Source organism: Andrena cerasifolii, chromosome 4, assembly GCF_050908995.1.
Source record: "Andrena cerasifolii isolate SP2316 chromosome 4, iyAndCera1_principal, whole genome shotgun sequence".
Taxonomy (NCBI): domain Eukaryota; kingdom Metazoa; phylum Arthropoda; class Insecta; order Hymenoptera; family Andrenidae; genus Andrena; species Andrena cerasifolii.
The window spans coordinates 5,576,541-5,601,482 of NC_135121.1; the positions used below are offsets into that span (position 1 = coordinate 5,576,541).

Genomic DNA, 24,942 nt, shown 5'->3' on the forward strand with positions numbered 1-24,942 from the left:
GTAATGAATTAAAAATATTCAGAATTCATTGCCAAACGGAGTAATCGCGTATTAGTTTTAATTGATATCTGGGGACCGGAGAGAAAGTATTCAGTTTGAAGATATTTAGTACTCGCTCGCACCGTTATTATTTATTTAAGTCCAATTAACAGAATTGTTTTTCTTCGCTGGGGTAGTAGAAGTAGGGTGATAACGTAGTTGATCTTATTTATGTACGTAATATTGATATACGTGTACGATGTACTCCGTATATTATGCAGGGCACTGCGGCGCAGCTAGAAAAGTAAAATAAATAAATAAATAGGAAATTTTTAATATAATTTTTTCTAGCCTCATTTTCGAAAAAAAAAATCAATTTTGGAACCGCGTCTGGTACGCGTACACCTGAATAATAGACATTGGTAAAATGCGGTACTAAATAGCACGCTATCCGCCAACTACAGATGAAATGAAATCTTATGCAAATATAAACCGAAATTGTAGTAGTTAAAAATAATTGTTAGTCAAATTATAAGCATACAAACTCAATGGATTTTCAAAATCAATCTTCTCGAACACAAAGCCTCATTAACAGAAAAGTTATTTCGTATAAAAAAAGTCATTCTATCAATTCTTAATCGATTCAAAATCAATTTTCTCAAATTCTAAACCTCGAATAAATATATTTCTGAAATAGAATCACTATTTTTCCAGAATTCTACCTAAATACGTTTGTATACTAAATACGTTTGAATTGCAATTTGCAGCGTTATTTTATAGTAGATAGACAACAATCGTTTACAAATGTAATTAATTAAAAAAAGTGTACGTATTTTACGTAAAAGCCTTAATCGCGATATACAATCTTTAAATAACTAGTTACCCAATTCAACTAAATACGCTCGACGTAAATCCTGCGGGTATGTATATTGCAAAAATAAAATTTAAAGAACAATCGAGTAACTTCAAAAACTTAAAAAAAAAAAAACACCAAGTACATGAAATCCAATAAATCACAAAAGGTGGAAGATAACAATAATTACAAAATAAAAAAAAATGATGTGAAATCAAAATGAGCTGCATGTACATAAAGGTGCTTTCACATGGAACATGAATTTTTTACTTTATCATACCCGGATAGTTTACTTTGTTGAAATAATACTCCTATCAATAATAAAATCGAATCGTTGTAAAATACACGTTTACGATATACACCACGCCTATTATGTTATTATTGTTACATAATAAATATTTATATGAAATATGGTATTATTTTCATGAAAAAGAAATAATTAACGAATCGAATGGCTTAGAGAAGGGAAGCTAGTGTGTCAACGTTTTATAGGTGGCTTCAGGGTAGGAAAACAATACCACCCTCAGGATAATGAGAGAACCTCGTTATATTATCTTAATATATAAATCAGAAAGCTACTATACGTTTGTGAATAAACTTTGGGATCACGAAAAGTGCCTCGGCTCATTATATCTGACTAATCCAGATGAATGTGATCATTTTCACCAAAAAAAAAAAAAAAATTTTTTTTTTATAAAATCAGAATCTAAATTTCGGGCGAAGCCGAGTAGTGAAGCTAGTAATATATAAATGCTACTGGCATAGCAATATTCAAGTACGAGATTGCCATGTGCTCGGTGTCCGGTATGAAAAACCATTATCCGGATAAAGTCGATATTTACACAGGGCAAAACCCCCATTGGTACATTCCCTTTCCTTTTCATCAGACTACTTTTGCGACCGGTGCCTATATTCTGTTCTTATCCGAATGTGTTAAGTTTGTCTGCTTGTCGTGGAATCAGAGCAAACTTCTATGTTGGAACATATTAGTTAACTACACTCGTATAAGTGGTGAGCCACTTCCTCATGGCGCAATGGCCCGCTTCCTCTCCTCTTCGCTTCTCTTTGCTCCTCACTCTTTGTACAGCTCCACTAACCACACAGCCTTCCTCTTCGCTCTCTTTCTCACTCCACCGTCGCTTCCCTTCGCAGTGTCCTCCTTTTTCTCTGCTATCTGCCCAGTTTTCACTGTACCGCTATAACAAAATTTAAAAAAAAACATCAAGCCTCGAAGTTCGAGCTTAAAAGCATAAAGCAACAATTTTTCAAACAAGTTTCAAATAAAAAATTTGCGAACTGCAAAATATTCGCAATAATCCTAGTAGTAGATTCTACCTATTTCTTTGGGACCGTTGCGTCGATAAAATCGATGTAATTGGGTCGGGTGAACCACGTGACTTTATTTGTCAAGGGGACCGTCCGGTCTAAAAATCGATTTTTTTTATTTTTATTTTTTTATTTTATTTTTCGAATGTTCGACATTTTAAGACACGTGTTTAAAGGATTTTCTGAAATTCGTAAAATTCACGAAGTTATAGGCACTTGAGTAGCGGCAAATGCGTGGGTAAAACCCGGCCACGCGGCGCCCACGTAAAACTTTAAACGCGTTTTTCTCGATCCATGATTTTTCCGAACGGTAGACAGCGTAACAACAGAAATTAAACTGCGAAATATTCGCAACTATCCAAGTGGTAGATTCTACCTATTTATATGGGTCCGTTGTGTCGATAAAATCGATGTAATTGTGTCGGGTGAACCACGTGACTTTATTTGTGAAGGGGACCGTCCGGTCTAAAAATCGATTTTTTTTTTATTTATTTTTTTATTTTATTTTTATAATGTTCGACATTTTAAGACACGTGTTTAAAGGATTTTCTGAAATTCGTAAAATTCACGAAGTTATAGGCACTTGAGTAGCGGCAAATGCGTGGGTAAAACCCGGCCACGCGGCGCCCACGTAAAACTTTAAACGCGTTTTTCTCGATCCATGATTTTTCCGAACGGTAGACACCGTAACAATAGGAATTATTAACCGATTTAAAAAAACTTGGTGGCATTTTCTTTGTAATTGAATTCACTATCGCAGCACCCTCTATTAATCAATTTTAGAGGTTATAATTCTTTGTTATTAACATTTTCAGGCGCAGAATTACCCCCTTCTTCGCAAGTGTTTCGTTCAAATGTGTGCCAAACGTCGCCATTTTGTTTTATTTGCCTTAAAGGCGGATGCCATAGTTACTGAACTAACCTATAAGAATAATAACCTATAAGTTTTCTTTATTTCAGACAATCCTACGTCGAGTTCTACTGTCTACCGTTTACGGCTCTTTTGTTGCAGCAGTGCACTTGAGCGCCGCGTAAAATTAGAACCATTATAGGAAAATGAAAAAAAAAAGTTTTTATATCCTTGAAGAAGGAATAAAGAAAAACCATAACATTTTTTTTTACTGCAAGTTGTATACTTTTTTGAGAAAAAAATCCCAAAGATATGAAGTTTCTTCTATTTTGGACAACTTTGTTCTGGGGGGCTTACACCTTTATCAGTTTTCTTTAAATACAAAAAATATTCTAAATTCTTCAGTTGGCTGCAAGTTTGCAAGGCAGAAATGTGCTCATTCCCATTTTTTTTTTCAACGTGTTCTACATCGGGCAATTTGTTTTCCCGTCCACTGTAAGCATGTCGTATTAAGAACATATAGTTCCTTTTAAAAATCTGCACATACAAAAAAATGTGGCACCAGCAGTTTATAAGTTCTTTGGGATGAAATTATCCACGGCAGAAAAATTAAAAAATGAAGTTATGTGGTCCATCTTGTATAATCTGATAACATGATTATTATAATTATTATATATAAAATTCAAACATTTTTGGAGGTTTAATATTTTCTAACAATACTGATCGTAGCTACAAATATATTTGGAAAAATGATTTCTTTTATGTATATATTACAACAACAAGGATTAACTAATTACTTTTAGTGTATAACAAGCGAATGTGAAATTAAATTACAGTCATATGAACATTGTAGGATTTTTCTTGTTTTCATCGATGGGAGTAATTTTATTATTCTATTAATTATAAGCAATATTAATTACCTACATAATTACAATGGCAATTACAGTATAATAGTTTATATTTTTGATTCGTTGATTTTTTTATTCATAATTGTTTATTTTAGCTGGTGAATAAGAAGAAGGGAAGCTTTCATATTTTGATTTGAAAGTAATTCATGCCAAGAGGGTTGCCTAGCATAGGTCCCAATCAGGGCCGGCGTGAACTTTTGCGAGGCCGGGTCCCAAAATTGCGCGAGACCAAAAAAGCGCATTTATATTGTGCTTCTAAATTTTATAATAATAAATATCTGTGCATAGGGCCCCGCAAAATTTACGCTTAACTTTTCGTGGACAGCGAGGCCTTTTAAAGAAATTTTATAATAATAAATATCTACGCATAGAGCCCCGCAAAATTTACGATAAGCTTCTCGTGGACCGCGGGGCCTTTTAAAGCGCGGGGCCTTTTCAACCGCGGGGCCCGGGGGAACGCGGTGAACCCGCCTCGCGTCGGCCCTGCTCTCAATAAAGCATTACCACATAATTTAGAGTTTTGTGAAACTTTCACCAAGTTTCTTAATGTACATACATATGTGCGTGTACATAAAGGCTTTTCTCAACTAAGAACAATAGCCCTAATAACCAATTACATAGGAAATAGAGCTAACGACTTCCAGAAAAGTAAAACCTGAGAAATTCTTAGCGACTTCGTATACAATTATCCACTTTAATATTCGAACAATACAGCATTTCTGTAATTATTGCTCTATATGTATATTACAACCACTTATTCTAAAAATTTAATTAGATAGCACACGACGTCTTAAAGACGTCCATTTTACGTCTGTTTTTGATCTGAACGTTTCACCACCTTATTAGGACGTCTTTAAGTCATCTATCTTCAAAAGTCTGTGTGAAATTTTAAGGAATGAGTACACAGGTGGAAAAATGATGTTCTGTAAAATATTTGGCGTCACTGCCCATTTTTCATAAAAAATTAATAATAGTTTTATACGTAGAAATTAAAAGTGTTCACAAGAAAGATTGTTGGGTAGTTGCGAATAGTGGTTGGTCCGTAAGCCGGGTTACAGGGTTAACGGGTAAAATTATGTACTTTTTAAAAAAATTTTACCCTTTTTAGTGCTGAGGATCTAAATTTTTTTTTTTTTTTGGGTGCTGCGATTCTGTTTTGTATGATTCCTGTGCGTGTGTGTCTTGATAACAGAATGAACTACAGTGGATATAGTGGAAACAATGGATTGTACCCTTTAAATTTTTTATTGTGTCGCAGAAAACGCTTTTAAAAAAAATCGAATTTAATGTGAACTAAATTTAATAAAATTTAGCTCCTCCAAAAAAAATTTAACTTAAAAAAAAACGAATTTAATGTCAACTAAAATTAATAAAATTTAGCTCCTCCAAAAAAATTAACTAAAAAAAAACGGAATTTAATGTCAACTAAATTTAATAAAATTTAGCTCCCCCAAAAAAATTTTAACATAAAAAAACGAATTTAATGTCAACTAAAATTAATAAAATTTAGCTCCTCCAAAAAAATTTTAACTTAAAAAAAACGAATTTAATGTCAACTAAAATTAATAAAATTTAGCTCCTCCAAAAAAATTAACTTAAAAAAAATGGAATTTAATGTCAACTGAATTTCATAAAAAATGATGTCGATTGTCGTAAATTTCGTTGCGGCTTCTCTGAGGTAAGTGACCCCGTGCAGCAGTGATTTTGACAACCACTGCCCAACCCCCCACCCGACATGTCCCGCGTGCGCCGCTGCACGCGGGTTGCCTGCTGTTAGGCATAACTTTAAACGCTTATAATCAACAAACGAAGCCTCAATCGCAATATCAGTGTTCTTGATTTTCGTCTTATTTTGGAGTGTAGAATCACTCCTTAAGGGCACTCCCCCGTCAAATCATCAAAAATATTTTTTTGCATTTTTTCATCCCACGTTTCAAGAACGACCAGGTAAAATTTTAGAACGGAATTCCTAGCGGTACCGATTTTACAGGCAGTTCAGGGGGATCAACAGTGTGACGGCCTTAAAAATAGGTGTTTCTTGAAGATGAATTGTGACACAGGTATAATTTGATAGAATTGTGAATTTTCTTTCAATTTATTTAATTGATTTAAAAAAGGAATCAATTTCTGTTTTAATCGAATAAACGTATGGAAAATAGGGCGCTCACGGGAAAGTTCCCGTCACTAGACGAATGCGCTCGGCATCAAACTTTATTTGCATGAACTGCGCCTGCGTCAGTCACGCACACATTACCACCGCTCCTGTAGGTGTTTCCCCCTCCATCACTGCGGCCCCATCGCTCCTAATCTGTAAGTACGTATTATATAGTGACTTATCCACTACTGAAATTTAAGTAATGCATTATTCCACGATAAATCGATTATTTTTTTGCGGTCGATATCTGGGATTTTTATGAAACCGAAATATGATGTAGTCCACGTGATATTAGGAGAGGTTTAAGTCATCACTTTGATGCTTTCGAATTTGTTTAAAAAATACAGATCGTTAAATTTTCCCATTTTTGCTCATTTTCGCGAATATGGGATCTAGAAATGAATTTTTATCTCCGAAACTATATCTTACACGAATTTCGTTTTTCTTTCATTTTAAATCGGAAGGGTTGGTCTTCCTGAAAAAAATTCACTTTCGGTCTGAAAAGTCATTTTTGCAGCATGAAAATTATAAACTTTTTACTGTTTACATATCCCTTACATAACCTAATTTTAAACATTCAAAAATACGTCCGGATTGTTAGAAGCTTTTGTCTGTAAAACAATAGTTCCCCCAGGTTGGAAACTCTCAATTTGCCATCACATATGTTGAAGACCACGGTGCGCTTCGTTACAGGTAACCGGTCCATGCGTGTGGCTGCTACCGGCGGGTGGACAGCATAGTGCTCCTACTTTGTTTTATTATTGAAATGTCTTCAAAAATGACATCGACAAGTCTCATAACCAGTGGCGGATTTAACAGGGCGCCTAATGAGCAGTAGCCACCTGGGCCTCTGCGCAGAAGGCCCCCTAGGTCCCCATCTCCAAGAAAAATTATGACTGGGTATAGGTAGTCAAATGTTACATTTTTTTTCAAACTACTATACTTAGCCCGTTTTTAGTAAACTGCTTCTTAATTTTTCCAGAAAAAATGGGCCCCTCAGAACGTATGCCACCTGTGCTTTTTTTCTTAAATCCGCCACTGCTCATAACCTTCGCAATGATTTCATTTATAGCCCCAGGACAGATTTACTGGCCCGCATTTGGCCAATAACAGTTTTCCCATAATACATAATGAGATCTATGAATGTCAGTATGCCATTTATTTTATTATTATAAATGAAATAAAAGTGTCATTAAATTCTTATGACTTTCTTAAAGTTCAAATGGCGGGGGTTCAACTATACAGTCACGGTGTAATCTGTGACTGCAGTTAATACAATTTCGCCACGAACGAAACAAGTAAATAAAGTAGGAGACTAGTGTAATAACGAAAAGGACGGAAACAAATGTTAATTGGGGAAATGGGGGTTAGCATGATGTAAGGACATCCTTACATCATGAGGGTTAGGAAGACTGAATACAGAAATAAGTAATGTTTCTTCTTGTATTTCATTCGTAGAAGTCTCCATAAAAAATGTATCACGTTTAGTAAAAACGTGTAGTTAGGACAAAGAAATCCTTTACTTTATGTTAACAATAGAAAAGTATACATAACCAAAGCAATGAAAAATAAATTTTGACAGTAATGTTTCCTCGCGAGATAGAAGTGTTCTGGTTAAATAGGTGGAAATTATACTACACATAACTACACACAATAATTTCATGCGCATCGCCTCCAGTCGACCGGCGCCGGCGCTTAGGAAAGCGTACCTTCCTTTCCCACCATATGCCCGTAACTATGGTAACAGCCCTAATAACAAACGAACAATATATAGTAAATCAAACTCGGAAAGAAGAGTACTTTATTATTTTCCTTCAGTTCAATCTATTGACGTCGTATTTCGACAAATAACTATTAACTTTTGTCTTAGGAAACTTTTATTGAACAATACATTTATTCTTGCTTACATCTACTTGATATTATTGTGTAATAAAATACGTATATAATTAACACGACTTATTAGCTAAATGGTAAAAATAATAAAGCTTCATTTCTTACTATTTAGCAAAATATTTTAGAAACGAATATGGACAGATATTTAATAACTGGAAAAATCGGAGAAGGAGCACACGGAATAGTTTTAGAAGCACACGATGTGGTGGCTGAAAAACATGTAGCTTTAAAAAAATTACTCTTGAAAAATATTAAAAATGGCATATCTACATCGATTACGCGTGAAATAAAAATTTTACAGCAACTAAAACATTGTAATGTATGCTTATTTCAATCACTATTTTATATTATCTGCTACTCTCGCAAAAATGAAAAAAAAAATCAATGCATTTACAAAATTCAAAGTTGTAGATGATACAAAAATAAATTACATACGAGGAAATTATTTCGTCACAGGTAGTGGAATTATTGGATGCTTTCCCCATTGGATTAGACTTTATAATGGTTTTTGACTATATGCCAACAGGTTTATGGGAAATAATCAAAGATAATGAAATATGTTTAACATCAGTTCAAGTGAAATTATATATGAAAATGATTTTGGAAGGTATTGCATATATACATGGGAAAAATATAATACACAGGGTATGAAAATTTAAGAGTTATTTGAAAGCTTTTATAAATTTGAGGCACGAATAATTATATCTACTGAACTTCAATTAAACATGTATTTAATTCGAAATAGGGTACAGAAAATTTGCCCCTATTTTCAATTTGTTCTGTTTGTTTTACAGTTTATTTATTGTTGATAACTATTCAATGTTGCTATAAACGGACTAATTATTTTTTTGTAATATTCGCAACTACCACTTAATTATTTATTTCGTATTCCATTTATTTTTAAAACAAATCCGAATTGTAGTAAATAGGTTGATTTTTTGCCTTTCGGCCTCAAAATGGGTTTTGTGTGTAAGCGTTTCTGGGACTGTTAACTCAAGATTGTGCTTTCGTTTTGACTTCTTCCTTCATCATGTTCTTCTTTTCTTCTCCTTTTTTCCAGAATCATACGCATCCACTCCGCTCCTTCTTCTTCTCCCTTTAGTATCCCACGATCACGTTGAATTTTCTCTTCTCAGCTCCTTGCAGTCTAGTAGCAAGTGACCCAGCATCTCTCTAGCCCCATTACACACTCTGCATACTGTCTCTTTCTCTTCATTCCAGTACTTGCTTCCCCACTCTTCGTTCCCACATCTGAACCTTGCAATCATGCTTTGGTCTCTGCCTCTGTAGTTTCCGTTTAAGTAATTTGCTCTCTGGTTATCCCTGAATTCTGTGTAATGTGCGTTGTATCTGCCTCCTAGTATTCCGTCGCATTGCCATTGAACCTGCTCTGCCCTGTCTCTTTTCGCTAGTTCCTCAGCAAACTCTCTTCCTCTCCTTCTTTCTATTTCCATTTCTTGGATATCCAAAATAAATCTGAATATATAAGTTTTTTTACCCACTTTGTGCATGCCCGCAAGCCTACACTTAGACCAATACTGTTCCAATCCACATGTAGGTCAATGACAGTAAATATGTCACTTTTCCTTTTATAATATTCTTTTAGGATTTGAAACCTGCTAATTTATTAATTAATGAAAAAGGAATTTTGAAGATTGCTGATTTTGGTCTGGGAAGATTAATATGGAAAGATATGTTAAGACCATACTCGCATCAAATAGCTACAAGATGGTATAGAGCACCTGAATTATTATATGGGGCAAGGTATTATACATTAGCTGTTGATATGTGGTCTGTTGGGTGTATTTTCGGCGAACTACTCAACAAATCGCCACTGTTTGCAGTAAGATTCCGGATATCAATATCTCTTACAAGGAGAGGACACCATGAGGCACCCTTCGATTTTGATGAGAAAATATGTCGAAAATAAGTAAATAGGTGTCCGAGCGTTTCTGCCAATGGGCCTTAATAATAGAAATATTTACATGTAAATTATTAAAAATTTAGGGTTTTAGTGGGTAAAAATCCCACACTACCCTGGCGCCCGCGGAAGATTCCCTTCTGGAGGCGTCGGGATCCCCTTTTGAACATGTCTTCTTCCGAATAATTTCCATGTAAATATCTCTATTATTAAGGCCCATTGGCAGAAACGCTCGGACACCTATTTACTTATTTTCGACATAGATTCATCGTGCCAAGGCTCATCAAAATCGATGGGTGCCTCATGGTGTCCTCCCCTTGTTAGTATTATTTGTAAAAAGTAAAATTTCTCCAAAGATACGAACTTACAGGGAGAAACTGATATCAAACAATTAGCTATAGTACTAAAATATTTGGGATCACCCACGCCAGAAACATGGCCGGAGTTAAGTACATTGCCTGATTTTAACAAAATCACATTCCCATATCAAAAAGGGATAACATGGGACTGCATCATTGAGGATGCTGAGCCTGAAGCTATTGATCTAATTAGTAAAATTCTTATATACAATTCATCTAATAGATTGGCAGCTAGTGAAGTGGGTAACAAAATAATCACCACAACTGAAATTAATGACCGTAACTGATATATTTTTCATTTCAGGCGTTACGTCACTTATATTTTCACACCAAGCCGTACCCTTGTACAGAAAATTTGATAAAACCATCGAGCAGTCATCGCAGTCAAATAAGACAGAAAGAAATTGATATAAATATACCAGTTACCCTACTTTTTGAAAAATTATTAACCATTGCTTAGTTTATGTATCTTAATATATAAAGCAGAAAGCTTCTATATGTTTGTGTGTTGGAACTCTGGGATCACGAAATGTGCCTCAGCTCATTATGCCTGACGAATCCAGCGGAATGTGACCATTTTCACACGAAAAAAATAATTTTTTTTTTTATAAAATCAGAATCTAAATTTTGAGCGAAGCCGAGTAGTAAAGCTAGTAACTGTATAAGTAGTAAATTAGTAAGTTACATAAATACAGCATTTATTCGTTAAGAGCACATGACATTGAGGGCATGGGGAAAGCTCATAGCGCGTGCTGACTTGTCGCTACTATCTTGCTAAAGGCGAGAACAAGTCACAGGGACTGAAGACAAGCATACGATAATCGTCAAACGATACGAAATAGACGAAATATGACACTCTAACTCAGTCCGTCTTTTCAGCTCCTGACACACTATACTTCGCATACTCCGCCCCCCATGTGAGACTATGCGTATTTTCTTTATATGTACACCGCTTATTCCCTGAGAGCTCGCCTCAACGATTCAAATTATGCTTTAAACATTTCTGGTATCTCTAAAAAGAAAGGAGATATTTAGGTGGCCTTCTTCAAGTGGTACACCCTGCATGTTCCAACCTCAGAGGTGAACTCCGAAGAGGTGAAGTTAGGTCCCGGATCGAACAGAATATCCCGTGTATTTTTCTTAGTAATGCCCTTATTATTAGCTGCTCAATATTCGGTGGTCAAACACGGAGTGAAACAATGTATCATACCTCGTCTGTTTCGTACGATTTCTCGCTTGCGTTCCCGTTTGCAAGGCGGGAGTCAAGCAGAAATAGTGGAGATCGCAACGCGTTTATAATGCAAAGACCAAAACGAGCTCATAGCGAAACAATACTGTATTGAGAACAATGCAGTAATCAAGTACTTCTGTATCTTTAAAAGTATGTTGAGGGCAATCATTAAAAGAGTATTCAGTTATTTTTTTGGTATTAATTATTTATTAATCGTAATATTCCTGTTACTTATGTATTCTTATAAAATGCATGAAATACTTTAAAAACTTCATTATTATACCCTTCAAGGTATGGTCTCCCGTTTTCATATTCAGCTTTTCGATATAATTTCATGGATGGCGAAGACCACCAGAAGTTTCTGTTCCCCTCTGCATTATCAATAGTTAAGGAGTTAAGCTGGTACACAGAGAAATGAAAACTCTGCCCATCGGACTGAATACATTGCACAACAACAGGTTCTGGTAATTCTTTCACATTCCTTCCAAACCTTTGTCGAGCACAAGCCATAGCTGCAGTAAATGATTTTATCAAGGAACGCGCGTGAATTTGACTTTCAGTAACTGGCAATTCTGTTAAATTCTTAACTTCTTCTGGATCATAATTTACCAATATAGTGTGAGCATTCATTAACGCAGATCTCACGTTGATTGCTAGAAAATAAATTATCACATATATTAAATTTTCAAACCGCGCTCGATATATTATGTCAAAATTGAACTTACGATACATATCCTCAGTTTTGTAAGTATTTGTTTGGGATAAACCAATAGTATGATGTAATGGATACAAAATGGGCATATCGAGGTTATTATATGCATTTGCATCTGCTATCGCAGTTAAAGGCTTTAAAGATGTCACCATGAACTCCATTTTCAGGAAAAACTGTAGAAGATCCGATTCTTTATCTAAAATTAAAGAAAACTCCGTTTTTACTAACATGTACTACACGGGGTGATTGTAGAAACTGGAATACGCTTCTTTTCTAGGCAATGATACAAAAAAATTGCTAGAAAGAAATTTTCAATAGAGCTACAATGTGTCCTAGTCGCTAGATTCATCTTTTATAGCAGGGTTTCTCAAACTATGGTGCGCGTACTACTAGTGGTACGTGGAAGCCTTCCAGGCAGTGTGCGAATGCTTTTCGATTACATTTTGTGTGTGATGAATCAATCAAGCCCATAGCACGTTTCTTTTACACGTTTTAACATTGCTGAAGCGTGGCATACGCATGCTGCACGCAGTATTCCCAATTTTAATTGGTGATACGTCACTGCCCTTGTAGATGTTGAGTGGCACGCAAAAAATAAAGCTTGAGAACCCCTGCTCTAGATATTGATGTTAGCAAATAAAAAAAGTGTAAAATATTTAAAAAAAAAAAATACAAATATCCAAGTCTCATTGAAATTGGATATTCTCCCGTCACAAGTGTTCTTTGTTACTTTAGAACGACAATTATTAAAATACGAAAGTGACTTTAACTCAAACACAAAAGAAGACAGAACAAACGTTTATATGAACTTTTTTTATTGCTTCGCCATTTCTGTGCTTATTTTTTTGTGACATTGTTTAAAGGTTCGGGCACACATATCAATTCCGTGACGGCAGGGCCAGTGGTAAAAAATATCGTTTCCCTATTTTGAAATGGAGGGTTTCATAATCCAGATCTTAAAACGATTGATATCACAAAATACTTGATTGTGATTAATGAGATATACTCTTATCCACGTCGATTATGTAGAAAAAGTTCTACGTCTGCCGGACTCTTGGCACATAGTGGTTAATGCTTAGTGTATCGTGACCTTTACCACTTCTTATACGGCCGTGCTGATCCCTTTTTAATAGAAGTATTTAATAGAAGAACTACATGTATTCTTAAATTTTGTTGCTGCATTTACTATAAAATAAACTATTTATAACGCAATTCGCATTTTTTCAAAAACGAATAAACGTCCGGTGATTTATAGACAGTAATGTACATAACGCACGATAAGACACCTGAAATGATCACATCAAGTAACATATAAGTTTCATATTGCGTGAGAAAATATTTTGTACAAAGGCTACTCATTGTCAAGAGGGAAATATTCTTAATCGCTTTTTTTTTCATTTTATTAATTTGGCGAACTTTTTAGCTGCATAAATTGTTTGTACCAAAATTCTAGTTTATCTCTCCTAAACCTAATAATTAACGAAAAATAGATAATGGAAATGATGTTCATTAATATCAATACAATGGTTCAATTATTTTAGAAGTCATGAGTACAATAGGGTGGACAACGTAACTCAATAAATTCAAATTATTATTTTTTAACGCACCTTGGTTTAAAGCAGAGTATTTTTTAAGCCGAATATTTTTTTAACTTTGTACTTTTTATGTTAAAGTACAGTGTTTTACGAATCAAACAAAATTTATGAAATATCTTCCAATCCTTATTAAAGTTCTTTAAAAAATTGTAACAAAAACTCAGTCTTCATATTTTCGCAACTAGCGCCTCTGTGGTAAATTTTACCCAGTAGCGCCTCCCGCCGAGTTAAAAGTTATTCGAGATGGTGATGGTAAATCTCTCGTCCTATATACGGTGTGTGTTACTAAATAATGATATACAGCCACTCACAGGTTCGTTCACGTAAATATAATATTGTGAAAAATGCTGTCAATTTTATGCTTTTATGTGCGTCAAGTTCCTCTAATTCCAACATACAAAATAAAGCAATCAACGCAATTTGGATTTGTAAATGTGATAGTACTACGCGAAGAACTTTGCGAGTCACTGTACGTGCAATGATAATTTCTCTTTAGTGACATACCTATACACATAGACAGTACCCCGTCATGCACGACTGATCGATTTTGTGCAACGCTTAGTCCAGATAATGATTCACATAGTTGTAAAAACTTTCGCGACAAGTTACGCCTACAATAAGTTCCTGATTTTAAAACAGAGACGTAAAATTAAAGGGATACAGAACAAACAGAATTAAACAATTTGAACTTACATTTTTCTTGTACTTGTTACACCATATACTCTAGGAAATACCCAACTAGGTCTATTAGGATCTTTCAGCTTCGGTAATTTTACTTGTTGTGCATCATATATGTTGGACGTACAAATCATTCTAAAAAAATAAACGAATGATTTAATAATTTAACAAATATACTACTACATTCAAACCCAAACACTTTAAGGGGACTAGGCAGTCAGAAACTCGATTTTTTTGTTATATTTTTAACATCATTATACCAATAGCCGATTTCTATGAAGAAAATGAGCAAGGCCAAATCGATCGGTTAAATATTTTCCGAGTCACGTTGTCTGCAAATTGCAAAACTTGTTGTTTTGTGAAAAACGCATTTAAAGGTTTCTGGTAAACCTGCGTTATCCGCTGCTCCGTGGCAAAACTTGCTATAGCGGCTTTAATTTTTCGATTTTTATTCTGTGCCTTTGGAAGCACATTTTTGTGAGGTTCAACTATTGATTTATGTAAAAAAAAAATCGATTTTTTTTTTGACCTGCTACACGAGGCTCCACCCTTAACAATAATTAATATACCTTTTTAATAAATCGTCTACATGTTCTGGGATATCAGTTGCCATGTTTCTTATTTTTTCAGGAAGCTCATCGTCAACCTTTAACGTGTTCGTTAATAAACATGCTTGTGATATACCTCCTTGAAGAACATCGTGATCTTTATATGTTAAGCAGCTTTTCTCCTTCCAATCAGGGTGCATAGCATCACACATGCCAGGTATTTCTAATCTGATATTAAAATAGAAGAACATGTTAATTCAATTAAATTGTTTTAATATATATTTTTAATTTCTGTTCATTTAATATATGTCGAAATATTAATAGAATATAATTGAGTTTAAACATTATATTAAGTAAAATTAGCAACATTACTTAGAAAATTGTTTTGGCGGTTTTACTACTTCTAGTGCATCTTGTACCGTGAAACCCATAGATGTTAAAACTTCTTTTGCATTCGTTACTGTTATAGATCTATCTCTTTGCGTCTGCCAGAGAGACCGCACTGCTCTACCTATATGTTGTTTACGCAACAATTGTGTAAACTTCATTCTGATTTATCTGAAAAGATTAATTGTAAATCTACATTTTGAAAAATAATTAAAACGAATTTTTGTTAGCTTTTAAAATAGTTTTGTATTATTCCGTTCGTATTAATTTTAAACTTTAGAATTAATTTTGATTTTTCATTAACCTCTTACCGCACTCGCCCGAGTTAAGTCGGGTTTAAGAAAACGATTTTTTTCCGCGCGCCCGAGTTAACTCGTGAGACCAACAACAACATAAAACAAAATTTGTTGTTTTTTTTTGTTCAAGATTTGTTAATGTTCTTTTGTATTTTAAGAAAATACAGAATATAAAAATTGGGGGGAAAACGACCGCTTTTGAATTTTTAATTGGTGCGTTAAGAGGTTAATAATATTCTGAGGATAAATACTGCATCTATGTTTTAGACAAAAAGCTACGTATTGGTATTTTTTTAACAGTAAATTTCAGAATATTATTACTTTTGTTCACTTAACAGGTCCTATTTAAATAGAAAAAATGTGAAAACTTACGTTAATAATATTTGTATAGAACAGTTACAAAACTTTTACTTTTTGTGATTCAGTCCACCGTTCATTACACAAAATCAATAAGCGTTACATAAACGGCAGTACACAGCAGTACACGGTACTATTAGCGTTTTTGTAGTGAGTTGAAATTAATCTTTGAAGTAGGAGAAACGAAAACGCAAAGTATTTTCTGTTGTCGTTTCAGACTTAGTGGTTAGATTCATAACGTGTCACAGCGTGAGTTTGTCCAGGTTTAGCTGGGAGTAGTGATACGCGATACTTATCGATAACTGCATATATCGATATTTGCCTATCAAAATATCGATATTTCAACTTAGAGCATTTATATCCGATTTCTTCACTAGAGGTGGAGAACTATCGATAGCCGACACTATCGAAATCACTATCGATAGTCTTGTATAATTATCGATATTTTCGATAGTTCTTAATGTGAGCCAAAAAGGCCATTCTGTGCTGCATTGTGCGCATTAACGCCATTATATGTATTACATATTGTATTTTCCAATATAATGATTCAGTTAATTGATTCTATTCCTAATCATTCCTTTCATCGATTCTTTTATGGTATATACATTTAAAACACCAATAATTCCATATATCGATAATTTGTTTGCACCCTCCACGAGTCACTTTTGCCCTTAAAGCATATAAACATCGAGGAAGCATGCAATGGGCGAAAATGTAGACGGCGATAGAAAGAGAAAGATATACATTGGAGACACCCTGTCCCTTTCTAGCGCCAGGGGCGGCAGTAATAGCAATTTTAAAGTTCTTTCAGCTGTGAAAAATGTTATTCCTAGTCTATTATCACCTCATGTGAGCTCATGTGCTATCACTTATGTCGCAATGTCATAACTTAGTCCTGTGTTTGGTTTCTTTTGATAGTCCATATTTTACGTGTTATTTCTGAAACCGGCCAATAACATAATCGTTGTGTTTTTGCAAACAATAAAAACTTTTATAAATAAAGATAGACAAGGGGCGGTATTCTCAGTCGTTGGTTATTCTTAAGATCGTCTTAAGCATGCAGCATCCTTTACTAGTCTAGTAGGACTAGTAGAAGCTTCTAGATGCCGCATGCTTAAGACGATCTTAGTCTTAAGCAACGACTGAAAATACCGCCGAAGGTTTCTCATACAGGTTATCGGCAGCTACTTTCAGTTCGTGGCCTATTATGTTACATACCTGTCCCGTCCCCATTTTCACTATATTTACAATCCAAATAATCATTCCATCCTTCGCATGAAACAATTATTTCTATTATCATGACAATGTATATAATATCCATTAGTTTCCAATTGTTTGTATATGTACTGCTTCAGACTTATAGTTAGAAAAAGTCTTGCCAATTGCTGCAATAGCTTGTCAGATTTTCTTATTAAATTCTTCAAAGTTCCTAAAAAATATTTCAAAAGAAAATACGCTGAAGTTGTCCACAACTCGAAATTTTCTAACGTCATTACACGAATGGAGTAAGTTGTGGACGTCCCTGAAGCGCCTTCTATGGCGCGAAAGCGATGTCAAGACACCGCCTAGCGATCCCCAAGGAGAAAACGGAACGAAGAAGAAGCAAGTTGTGGACATTGTGCGAAATAAATTGTTTCTCATATAATACATCTAAATCTTCAACGAAGTATTTCAATAAATCCTCAGCATATTTAAAAAATTGTTAGTAAATATTTTTCGGCACATGGAAGTATTTTTGCGAAATCGGCGCCAACCTCAATTCTACCCGTAGATAAATCATATACTCTTATTTATCTAATTCTATCTTCACCTATAGAATGACAATGAAATAGAATCGGCTAGGATAAGAATAGGCGAGATACGAAACTTACATATGGAAGGAAGTATAACCACGTGAGTCATAAGACTTACACTACATTTGAAATTTTATTTTATTTCCGAGATTGTAGAAAAATCACAAAAATGTCGCCACGTTTTTAATATGCGATTCTGATATTCATTGATGCATAATTTTAAATTATTTTCGTATTGTCGCTATTTCGCGTGAATAGGGGTTGATATTACTGTATAACCTTTTAATTACGTATGTACAATTTTACTTGTTTCTCGATATGCAAAAGTCATAATTATAAATATATTATGTCATACATAACAGTGTATATAACAGTACAGTAATGATTCAAATATATAAGTGTATCAAGTGTATCAAATTTAGGGGGAAATTGTAATTTAAATTTATAATAAATTCCGACTCCTTTACGTTTCTTACGTTTAAACGAGACCGAGGATTTCCGTTACTATAATTTTCTCCTCGAATCAATGCGAGCGTAACATTTAATTAGGCATTAAGAATAAAATTATTTAATGTGTAGTGAAAGGTTAAATGTTAATCAGTTTTATTACTACTAACAGAAATGTAATATTGAAAAACATGTGTTCGTAATATTTATTATATCAAATTAGTATTTTCAATACCGTTAGCAGTCCATTGGCAGTATGTAATTACAAACTGATCAACTTTGTCATTTGTGTATCGTATTTTCGTAAACGAGCTGCTTCCTTCTTTATGTAACATGCTTGCACGTGCCTAGGTATGTAGCATGCGATCATTTGAAATGACTTCTTTTTTTAAAAAATATTTGGGGACGTTTTGGTTTATACAGCTATTTTTAATGGAAATTTTGTTTATAAAAAGTAATCAGCCTGAGGCTTTTTACTGGGTATTCCTCGACTTTCTTGTGGCGCTGCCTCAAATATTGTGAAATCTCGTTGAAGGTGTTCATTTAATTCTAATATTGCAGCTACGTTTCCACACCTGTTGCAAGAAATACCTCGTTAGTATCGATTTATACATGACATAACATTCTTTTCATTCATTGCAGTTAATGTGAAAAAGTACAATAATACTAATTTCATCGATAATTAATAGGAATTAGCCCGACTGTTTCACCCTTTGTGGTCACACGGGGTGTATCAATTCGAACGTAGCACATTTACGTGTTCCAAATGGGATTTACCGCGGAAAAAAATATCGCTCTTTCCCCACAACTTCTTCTTGAACTACAAATTTTATATCAAAATTTAGATTTCTAGAAAAATACCATTAGAGTTTGACTGTGTGAATATTACGAATGTATGTACAATTATCACTCAAAAATTAAAAGATTCAAAACCTTACGAAAGTAGTAACTCAGGAATGACGCTGGGGTACAGTGAATCCCATGTGAGCAATTTGTGATTATAAGGTGTGACCACGGAGGGTTAAAATTTGTGTAGCCTTTAAATTTTAAATAATCTGTATACCTGTAGCAATAATTAGGTGCGGACCAAACTGTCAGAACAGTCTCATTAAAATGCCATTTGTACCCTTCCATAACTAACTGATGTGCCCTGCATATCATATCAATATCATTTGTGGAATTAAACTGTGCTACAACGTCGCTGCCAAAGAGGTAACCGGCTCCACGCGGTGAAACTCCCCAACCCTGAGTATCCTCGGGATCTGACCAAAGTAAATCGCACATTGGCCCATCATGTGGAACCTACAAACAAATTGTTCCCGGCTTTAGTACTTCCTATTCTATGGGAGCTGCGTTTGTTTCTACGAAATGTGCATGGGAAGTGATCTCATTATTTCGATAGGAACAGTGCGAAACATATTTTTCATTTACTTCTTGCTTTCTGTCTATAGTTCTTATTTGATCGAGAGTTTGTATACTAGGAGATAACCCTCCATGAACACAGAATATTTTTCCATCGATTATAGCAGAGAGGGACAAATAATCAAATATCTCTGTGCAATATCGCCAAACTGTAATACTGCCGTATTTACGTAGGCATTCATCATAAAACCCATAGACTTGCGTAATTTGTCGAGACTCATGATTCCCTCTTATTAGTGTAATCCTATCGGGGTAACGAACCTGTAATTACAATTATATTCGTAAAAGTAACTATGCTTATAAAGTTACGAAACTTTATTAACCGCTTCGTTCCCTCGGACGTGTTATGTCGCGACGCAATACCGTTCGTGCGATGCCACAGACGTGTAAACACGCGTCTTCTGTTTTTGCTCCGCGGTCACTTAGCTTGCCACAGAAGACGCGCGTTTACTCGTCTGTGGCATCGCATGAACGGTATTGCTTCGCGACATAACACCTCCGAGGGAACGAAGCGGTTAAAAGTATGGGCTGTACTTCCGAAAGGGATCGGTGGCCGGTCGAGATGAAGCTTGGTGGGTATTGCGAGGGGCGTGGAAAGACCCCGAATATAAAATTCTAGCTTCGGCAATTAATGCGTTCAAAAGATAGAGAGGTAACTGTGCATAAAAGGGTACAGTAATCGCCCGTTATGAGTCCGTCGAACGGGGCTGGCGGCGGACTCATAGTGGGTTGCGGACATGGTTCCGCGCGGCCACTGGCTGTGTCGACCCTTTCGTTTCCTCTCGCTCGTTGTCCGGTTCTCTCACTCTCATCCGCAGGCTTCCAAGAAATGGTGGGGATAGTCGCCGGACTCTCAACGGGCGGAAAAAACGAACTCATAACGGGCGAATACTGTATACCTTACCGATTTCTTTTATTCACTTTACCACGTCCCCCCCTCTTAAAAATATTTCTGTTGACTTATACCGACAGAACGCATTCCACTTTCCAACTTGTCCCGGGTATTAGTATTGGTTGGGGCTAAATCAGCGCGGGGGGCGCGCGCCCGCTCGCGGGCGCGTAAAGCATGTTAGCGAACCGATGTGAGTTTGGCGATGCTAAAAATCAGACCGGGGTTACAAAATTTCAAAAATAAAAAATGGGGGACGGGATGGCTCCCGGGTAGAGGGGCCTGCAAAAAAAAATTAATTTTTTATTAATATTTCGGAAACTAATAAATACCCGAAGCTACAATTTTAGATTTAGGGTATACCACCCCTTCCCCACCCCTCCTCCCAAACCTCATCTCGATCGGCCAGCGGTCCCTTTCGGAATAATATCCAAAGTATGAATTAAAAGATCGCAATGATTTTCTTACGTTAAAGGACGTCGCGCATTTTGGCTTACCGCGGCGATACGAAGAGAAAAGTTCATAAACAATTACGCAGCGACAATTAATTACTATTAATTTCTTCGATTCGCCGCGTTTCGCCAAAATGCGCGACGGCCTTAATTGCCACTATTTTATAAAGCTGTTATATTATTATAATATTCGTTTAATTACTTTTAACGCCAGCAGTAGAAGGAATGTTTCAACACTGTAGAACCCTCTATCAACAAAATCGCCCATGAACAGATAATTTGTTTCAGGAACATCTCCGCCAACTTTAAATAATTCTTTCAGGTCATAAAATTGACCATGAATATCTCCACATACCTGAAACATTGAATAAGTCTCGTAAATTATGATCGTCATAATTCCCTTCTATCGCGTTTCTAAAAACATACAGTAACTGGGGAATCGACTCTTTGCACGTTACTTTCTTCGATGAGAATTTCGCGCGCCTTCGCGCAAAGAGCTTTGACTTCGGCTTCTTTGATAATTTCGCATTTCTTCAGCTGTTCTATCTGCCGATCCAAGTCACTGGAATCAGCCATCTTACGGGGTATTACCTTCGCTGAAAATTACGTCCATTATATCGTTGTCCGCTTTCAGGCGAGCGTCAGTAGATAATATGATATACTTAAATCGTTCGTTAATCGTTAAAAACAAGGACTAAAATTAAAATATGTCTACATAGTTACAAATCTGTTTATTACTGATTACATAATATTGTTACATTTTATTAATTCATAATTAAATGCATAATTCTGGAAACATTTATTTTACGTTTAAGGGCGAACTGTAAAAAGTTTTGAAACCAATTACAGCCTGAAGCATCTTGCTAATATACAGGTATTGAACTTTTTGGAGAATATTAAATATTTTTAGACACATATTTTATAAATTTTTCACTAACGACAATAATAAAAATTAACGAGTAATTCTGAATAAAATTTTATGTTCCGCCTCGATAAACTTGTGTATTAAATACAAAATAAACTTTCATCGGTAAATTGGCTGAAATATGAGTATCTAATGAAAGGTTTAGAAAAATATTCTATTTATAAGATAATAATAACTAATGTTGCATATAAAACTAATGATATAATAAGCTGAAGAAACATCGATAAAGGAGCTTAGATTTATATTTATGAAACGGTTAGATTATCAACACCAAGCATTTTTAGTGCATCAGCTGATTGAAAATTAGATAAGTAACTTGATAAAAAATCAGTGGCAACTGCATCATGCTATTAATTTTATTTAACTCTTAGTACAACTAAGAAATTACAACATTTAACTGCAAAAATATAATACAGTAAATAGATGTTATCTGAAAAATAATTGTAAATCATATACTTCGAAAAATTTACGCGTGGAGATATCTGATACCTTCATTGTTTAAAAAATGTCTTTAATATCCGTCTTACAGATATTTTCTTTAAGTTCGAGATTTTCGAGAAATTACGCTTCAAAAAGTTATGGATACTAATCAATTAGAAACGTAAATAAGAATAATTCTTCTTATGGTAACGTGGTAGATAAGAAATTAACGGGACTGTATCCTATATAACTATATAATATACTAATAAATAATATGTAAAAGATAAACGTACCTGATTGAGTTAAAAAGTCGATGAAACAAAACGTCGAGGATTCTTTTGCTCAATGAATAAAATGCATTTAAATAACACACGTGCAAATAAAATTCGTGTCGTTTATTTCATATATATTAAAACATTAACGATTGGTTACAAACAATCAAAGAATTCGTTTCAACGAGCGTTGAACATCACAATATAACTGACATTACAACCCAGAGAAGCCGAGAATAAAAATTCGAGTGGGCTGCCGTGGATTAATGTAAACCGAGGTAAGTAATTTAACCGCATTTTGTTGGTTCTACGCAGTTCTACCCTAGATTCAACGGGACACTGCCGAACACAAAACTTCTCAACCCCACTCCTGCCCCCCGGGACACGCTGTGGAAACCGACATTCCTATCTATGACACGAGGGTCCGTGGCATGAACCTGAAGGACAGTCCATTAAGGTCTACGCACACATATCAGTTCCGTGTCAGAAGAGGGGCGTAGAGGGTCTCTTCTTCTTACCACTGGCACGACGGAACGGTACTGACACGAAACTGACAAGTGTGTTTAGACCTTTAGGGCGGTATTCTCAGTCGCTACTTATTCTTAAGCAAATGCTTAAGCATGCGGCATAACCTAGTAGCTAATAAAGGATGCCGAATGCTTAAGCATTTGCTTAAGAATAAGTAGCGACTGAGAATACCGCCCTTAGGACTACGATGCCAGATCGGGGACGGGTTCCCTCGAGAATTTCCCCCACCTCGCGTACACTACGCCGGTGCTGCGTGTCCGTGAGCTCGGCGCTTCGGTGTCCAACTCACGGACACGCTGCTCCGGCGTAGTGTCAGGGGGGCCAAGCTTCCCTCTTACGAAAGTTGAAGCAGAGTTTGTAGCGCCTCCTACCAATGAGGTGCGTACTAAACTGTGAATGTGTGAATTGGTGTGAATCGGGACGTATGTGTATGTGTATACGTGTAATGCACCGTTTACGTTAAAACCTGTCCACGGATCGTCGCGCCAGCGACACGTATGCAGCAGATAGAAGGATAAACATTGAAATTGAATATTTCTTCTTTTCTTAGAAAAAGAAAATATATTCAATTTCTTTGTATATCCTTCTATCTGCTGCATACGCGTCACTGACGCGACAATCCATGGTCAGACAGCCTTAGAAAGGGTAAACCAGGGGGACCAAGCCGTCTTTGTTTGGCTGAAGTTTTCCCGTTTAGTTAGCACCGCATTGGTAGGAGGCGCTACAAACTCTGCTTCAACTTTCGTAAGAGGGAAGCTTGGCCCCCCTGGGGTAAACCAGGGAAAGTGAGGACACTTCCTCGTGTCTGCGCCAAACATTTCTAAATGACGACGGTCGTCATGGTAACATTTCACCAACGTCGAAAGGTTGGTGTCGTGCTCACTGATACACGTAGGTATGTGTGTGTGATGTACCTAGCGCCTCCTACCAATGCGGTGCTAACTAAACGGGAAAACTTCAGCCAAACAAAGACGGCTTGGTCCCCCTGCGTAGTGTGCGCGAGGTGGGGGAAATTCTCGAGGGAACCCGTCCTCGATCTGGCATCACTGCCTTAGGATGCATAAGCTTGACTTAGGGTGTGTTTCAATTCACGCATACTACGCATAGACTGCAGGCAATGGTGATTGAACCTGATTGGAGTATTCGAATTCGAACAACTACGCATGCGCACATTATGTGCATTGGCTGTCTATGGCTTGATTTTCTGTAGTTGCTGCACGCATCATGCGCTAGAAGTTGGAGGATTCTAGGGAATTCTATGAATTAGGTTATGCAGTCTATTCACTCACTACATGAACCACCAATCACCATTGCCTGCAGTCTATGCGCAGTATGCGTGAATTGAAACACACCCTTAGGGACGCTGGGGGTTAAAGTGAAAGACGGAAGGGGAATCGACCTCTTTCAGCCGCCATATAAGTGTGGGGGATATCCGATTAGATAGACTACGTGACTAATCGAGGAAATTAGGAAAACGTCCGTTAGGTCGGGGAACAGAATATTTTATGAATTTATACAGAAAATGTAACAGAAACCTTAGCAACTAATGAACAGAAGAACAATTAATTATAAACATTAATAACTCACTTCATTCATTCGATAAATTATAAAGTCGCGCGCAAACAGGCATACCACAACACAAACACGAAACCCCACATAAGGGACGACTGGTGGTGCCATCTGTGCTGTGATCTTGATTGTTTTAACTTGCGAAAATTTGCTTACTGTGAGCGTTATTCTTGATCT

General features: G+C 35.8%; 3 protein-coding genes across 4 annotated transcripts; 1 reads left to right on the top strand and 2 right to left on the bottom strand.

Annotated features, from left to right (window-relative positions):
• Window positions 1-7,331: 7,331 nt before the first annotated feature.
• LOC143367676 (cyclin-dependent kinase 20) lies at window positions 7,332-11,662 on the top strand. 2 transcript variants are annotated; one of them, XM_076809750.1, is made up of 6 exons: window positions 7,332-7,811; window positions 8,077-8,283; window positions 8,421-8,609; window positions 9,571-9,807; window positions 10,256-10,483; window positions 10,549-11,662. In XM_076809750.1, exons 1-6 carry the CDS (start codon window positions 7,797-7,799, stop codon window positions 10,702-10,704), a joined length of 1,032 nt encoding a protein of 343 aa, XP_076665865.1. In that variant the 5' UTR covers window positions 7,332-7,796; the 3' UTR covers window positions 10,705-11,662. The 2 variants fall into 2 exon arrangements, with proteins under 2 accessions (XP_076665865.1, XP_076665866.1); XM_076809751.1 differs by lacking the exon at window positions 7,332-7,811 and adding an exon at window positions 7,855-7,997.
• Mrpl37 (mitochondrial ribosomal protein L37) lies at window positions 11,660-16,321 on the bottom strand. The gene is made up of 7 exons (XM_076809749.1): window positions 16,064-16,321; window positions 15,381-15,566; window positions 15,030-15,236; window positions 14,476-14,595; window positions 14,287-14,393; window positions 12,201-12,383; window positions 11,660-12,128 (listed from the first exon to the last, which is right to left on the bottom strand). The coding sequence occupies exons 2-7, from the start codon at window positions 15,554-15,556 to the stop codon at window positions 11,707-11,709; spliced, it is 1,215 nt and encodes a 404-aa protein (XP_076665864.1). The 5' UTR covers window positions 15,557-15,566; window positions 16,064-16,321; the 3' UTR covers window positions 11,660-11,706.
• A 1,642-nt stretch (window positions 16,322-17,963) lies between these two features.
• On the bottom strand, window positions 17,964-22,988 carry Pp4-19c (protein phosphatase 19C). Its single transcript, XM_076809744.1, has 6 exons — window positions 22,690-22,988; window positions 21,478-21,647; window positions 21,254-21,406; window positions 19,720-19,971; window positions 19,352-19,590; window positions 17,964-18,863 (listed from the first exon to the last, which is right to left on the bottom strand). Exons 2-6 carry the CDS (start codon window positions 21,625-21,627, stop codon window positions 18,734-18,736), a joined length of 924 nt encoding a protein of 307 aa, XP_076665859.1. The 5' UTR covers window positions 21,628-21,647; window positions 22,690-22,988; the 3' UTR covers window positions 17,964-18,733.
• Between the last annotated feature and the right edge of the window lie 1,954 nt (window positions 22,989-24,942).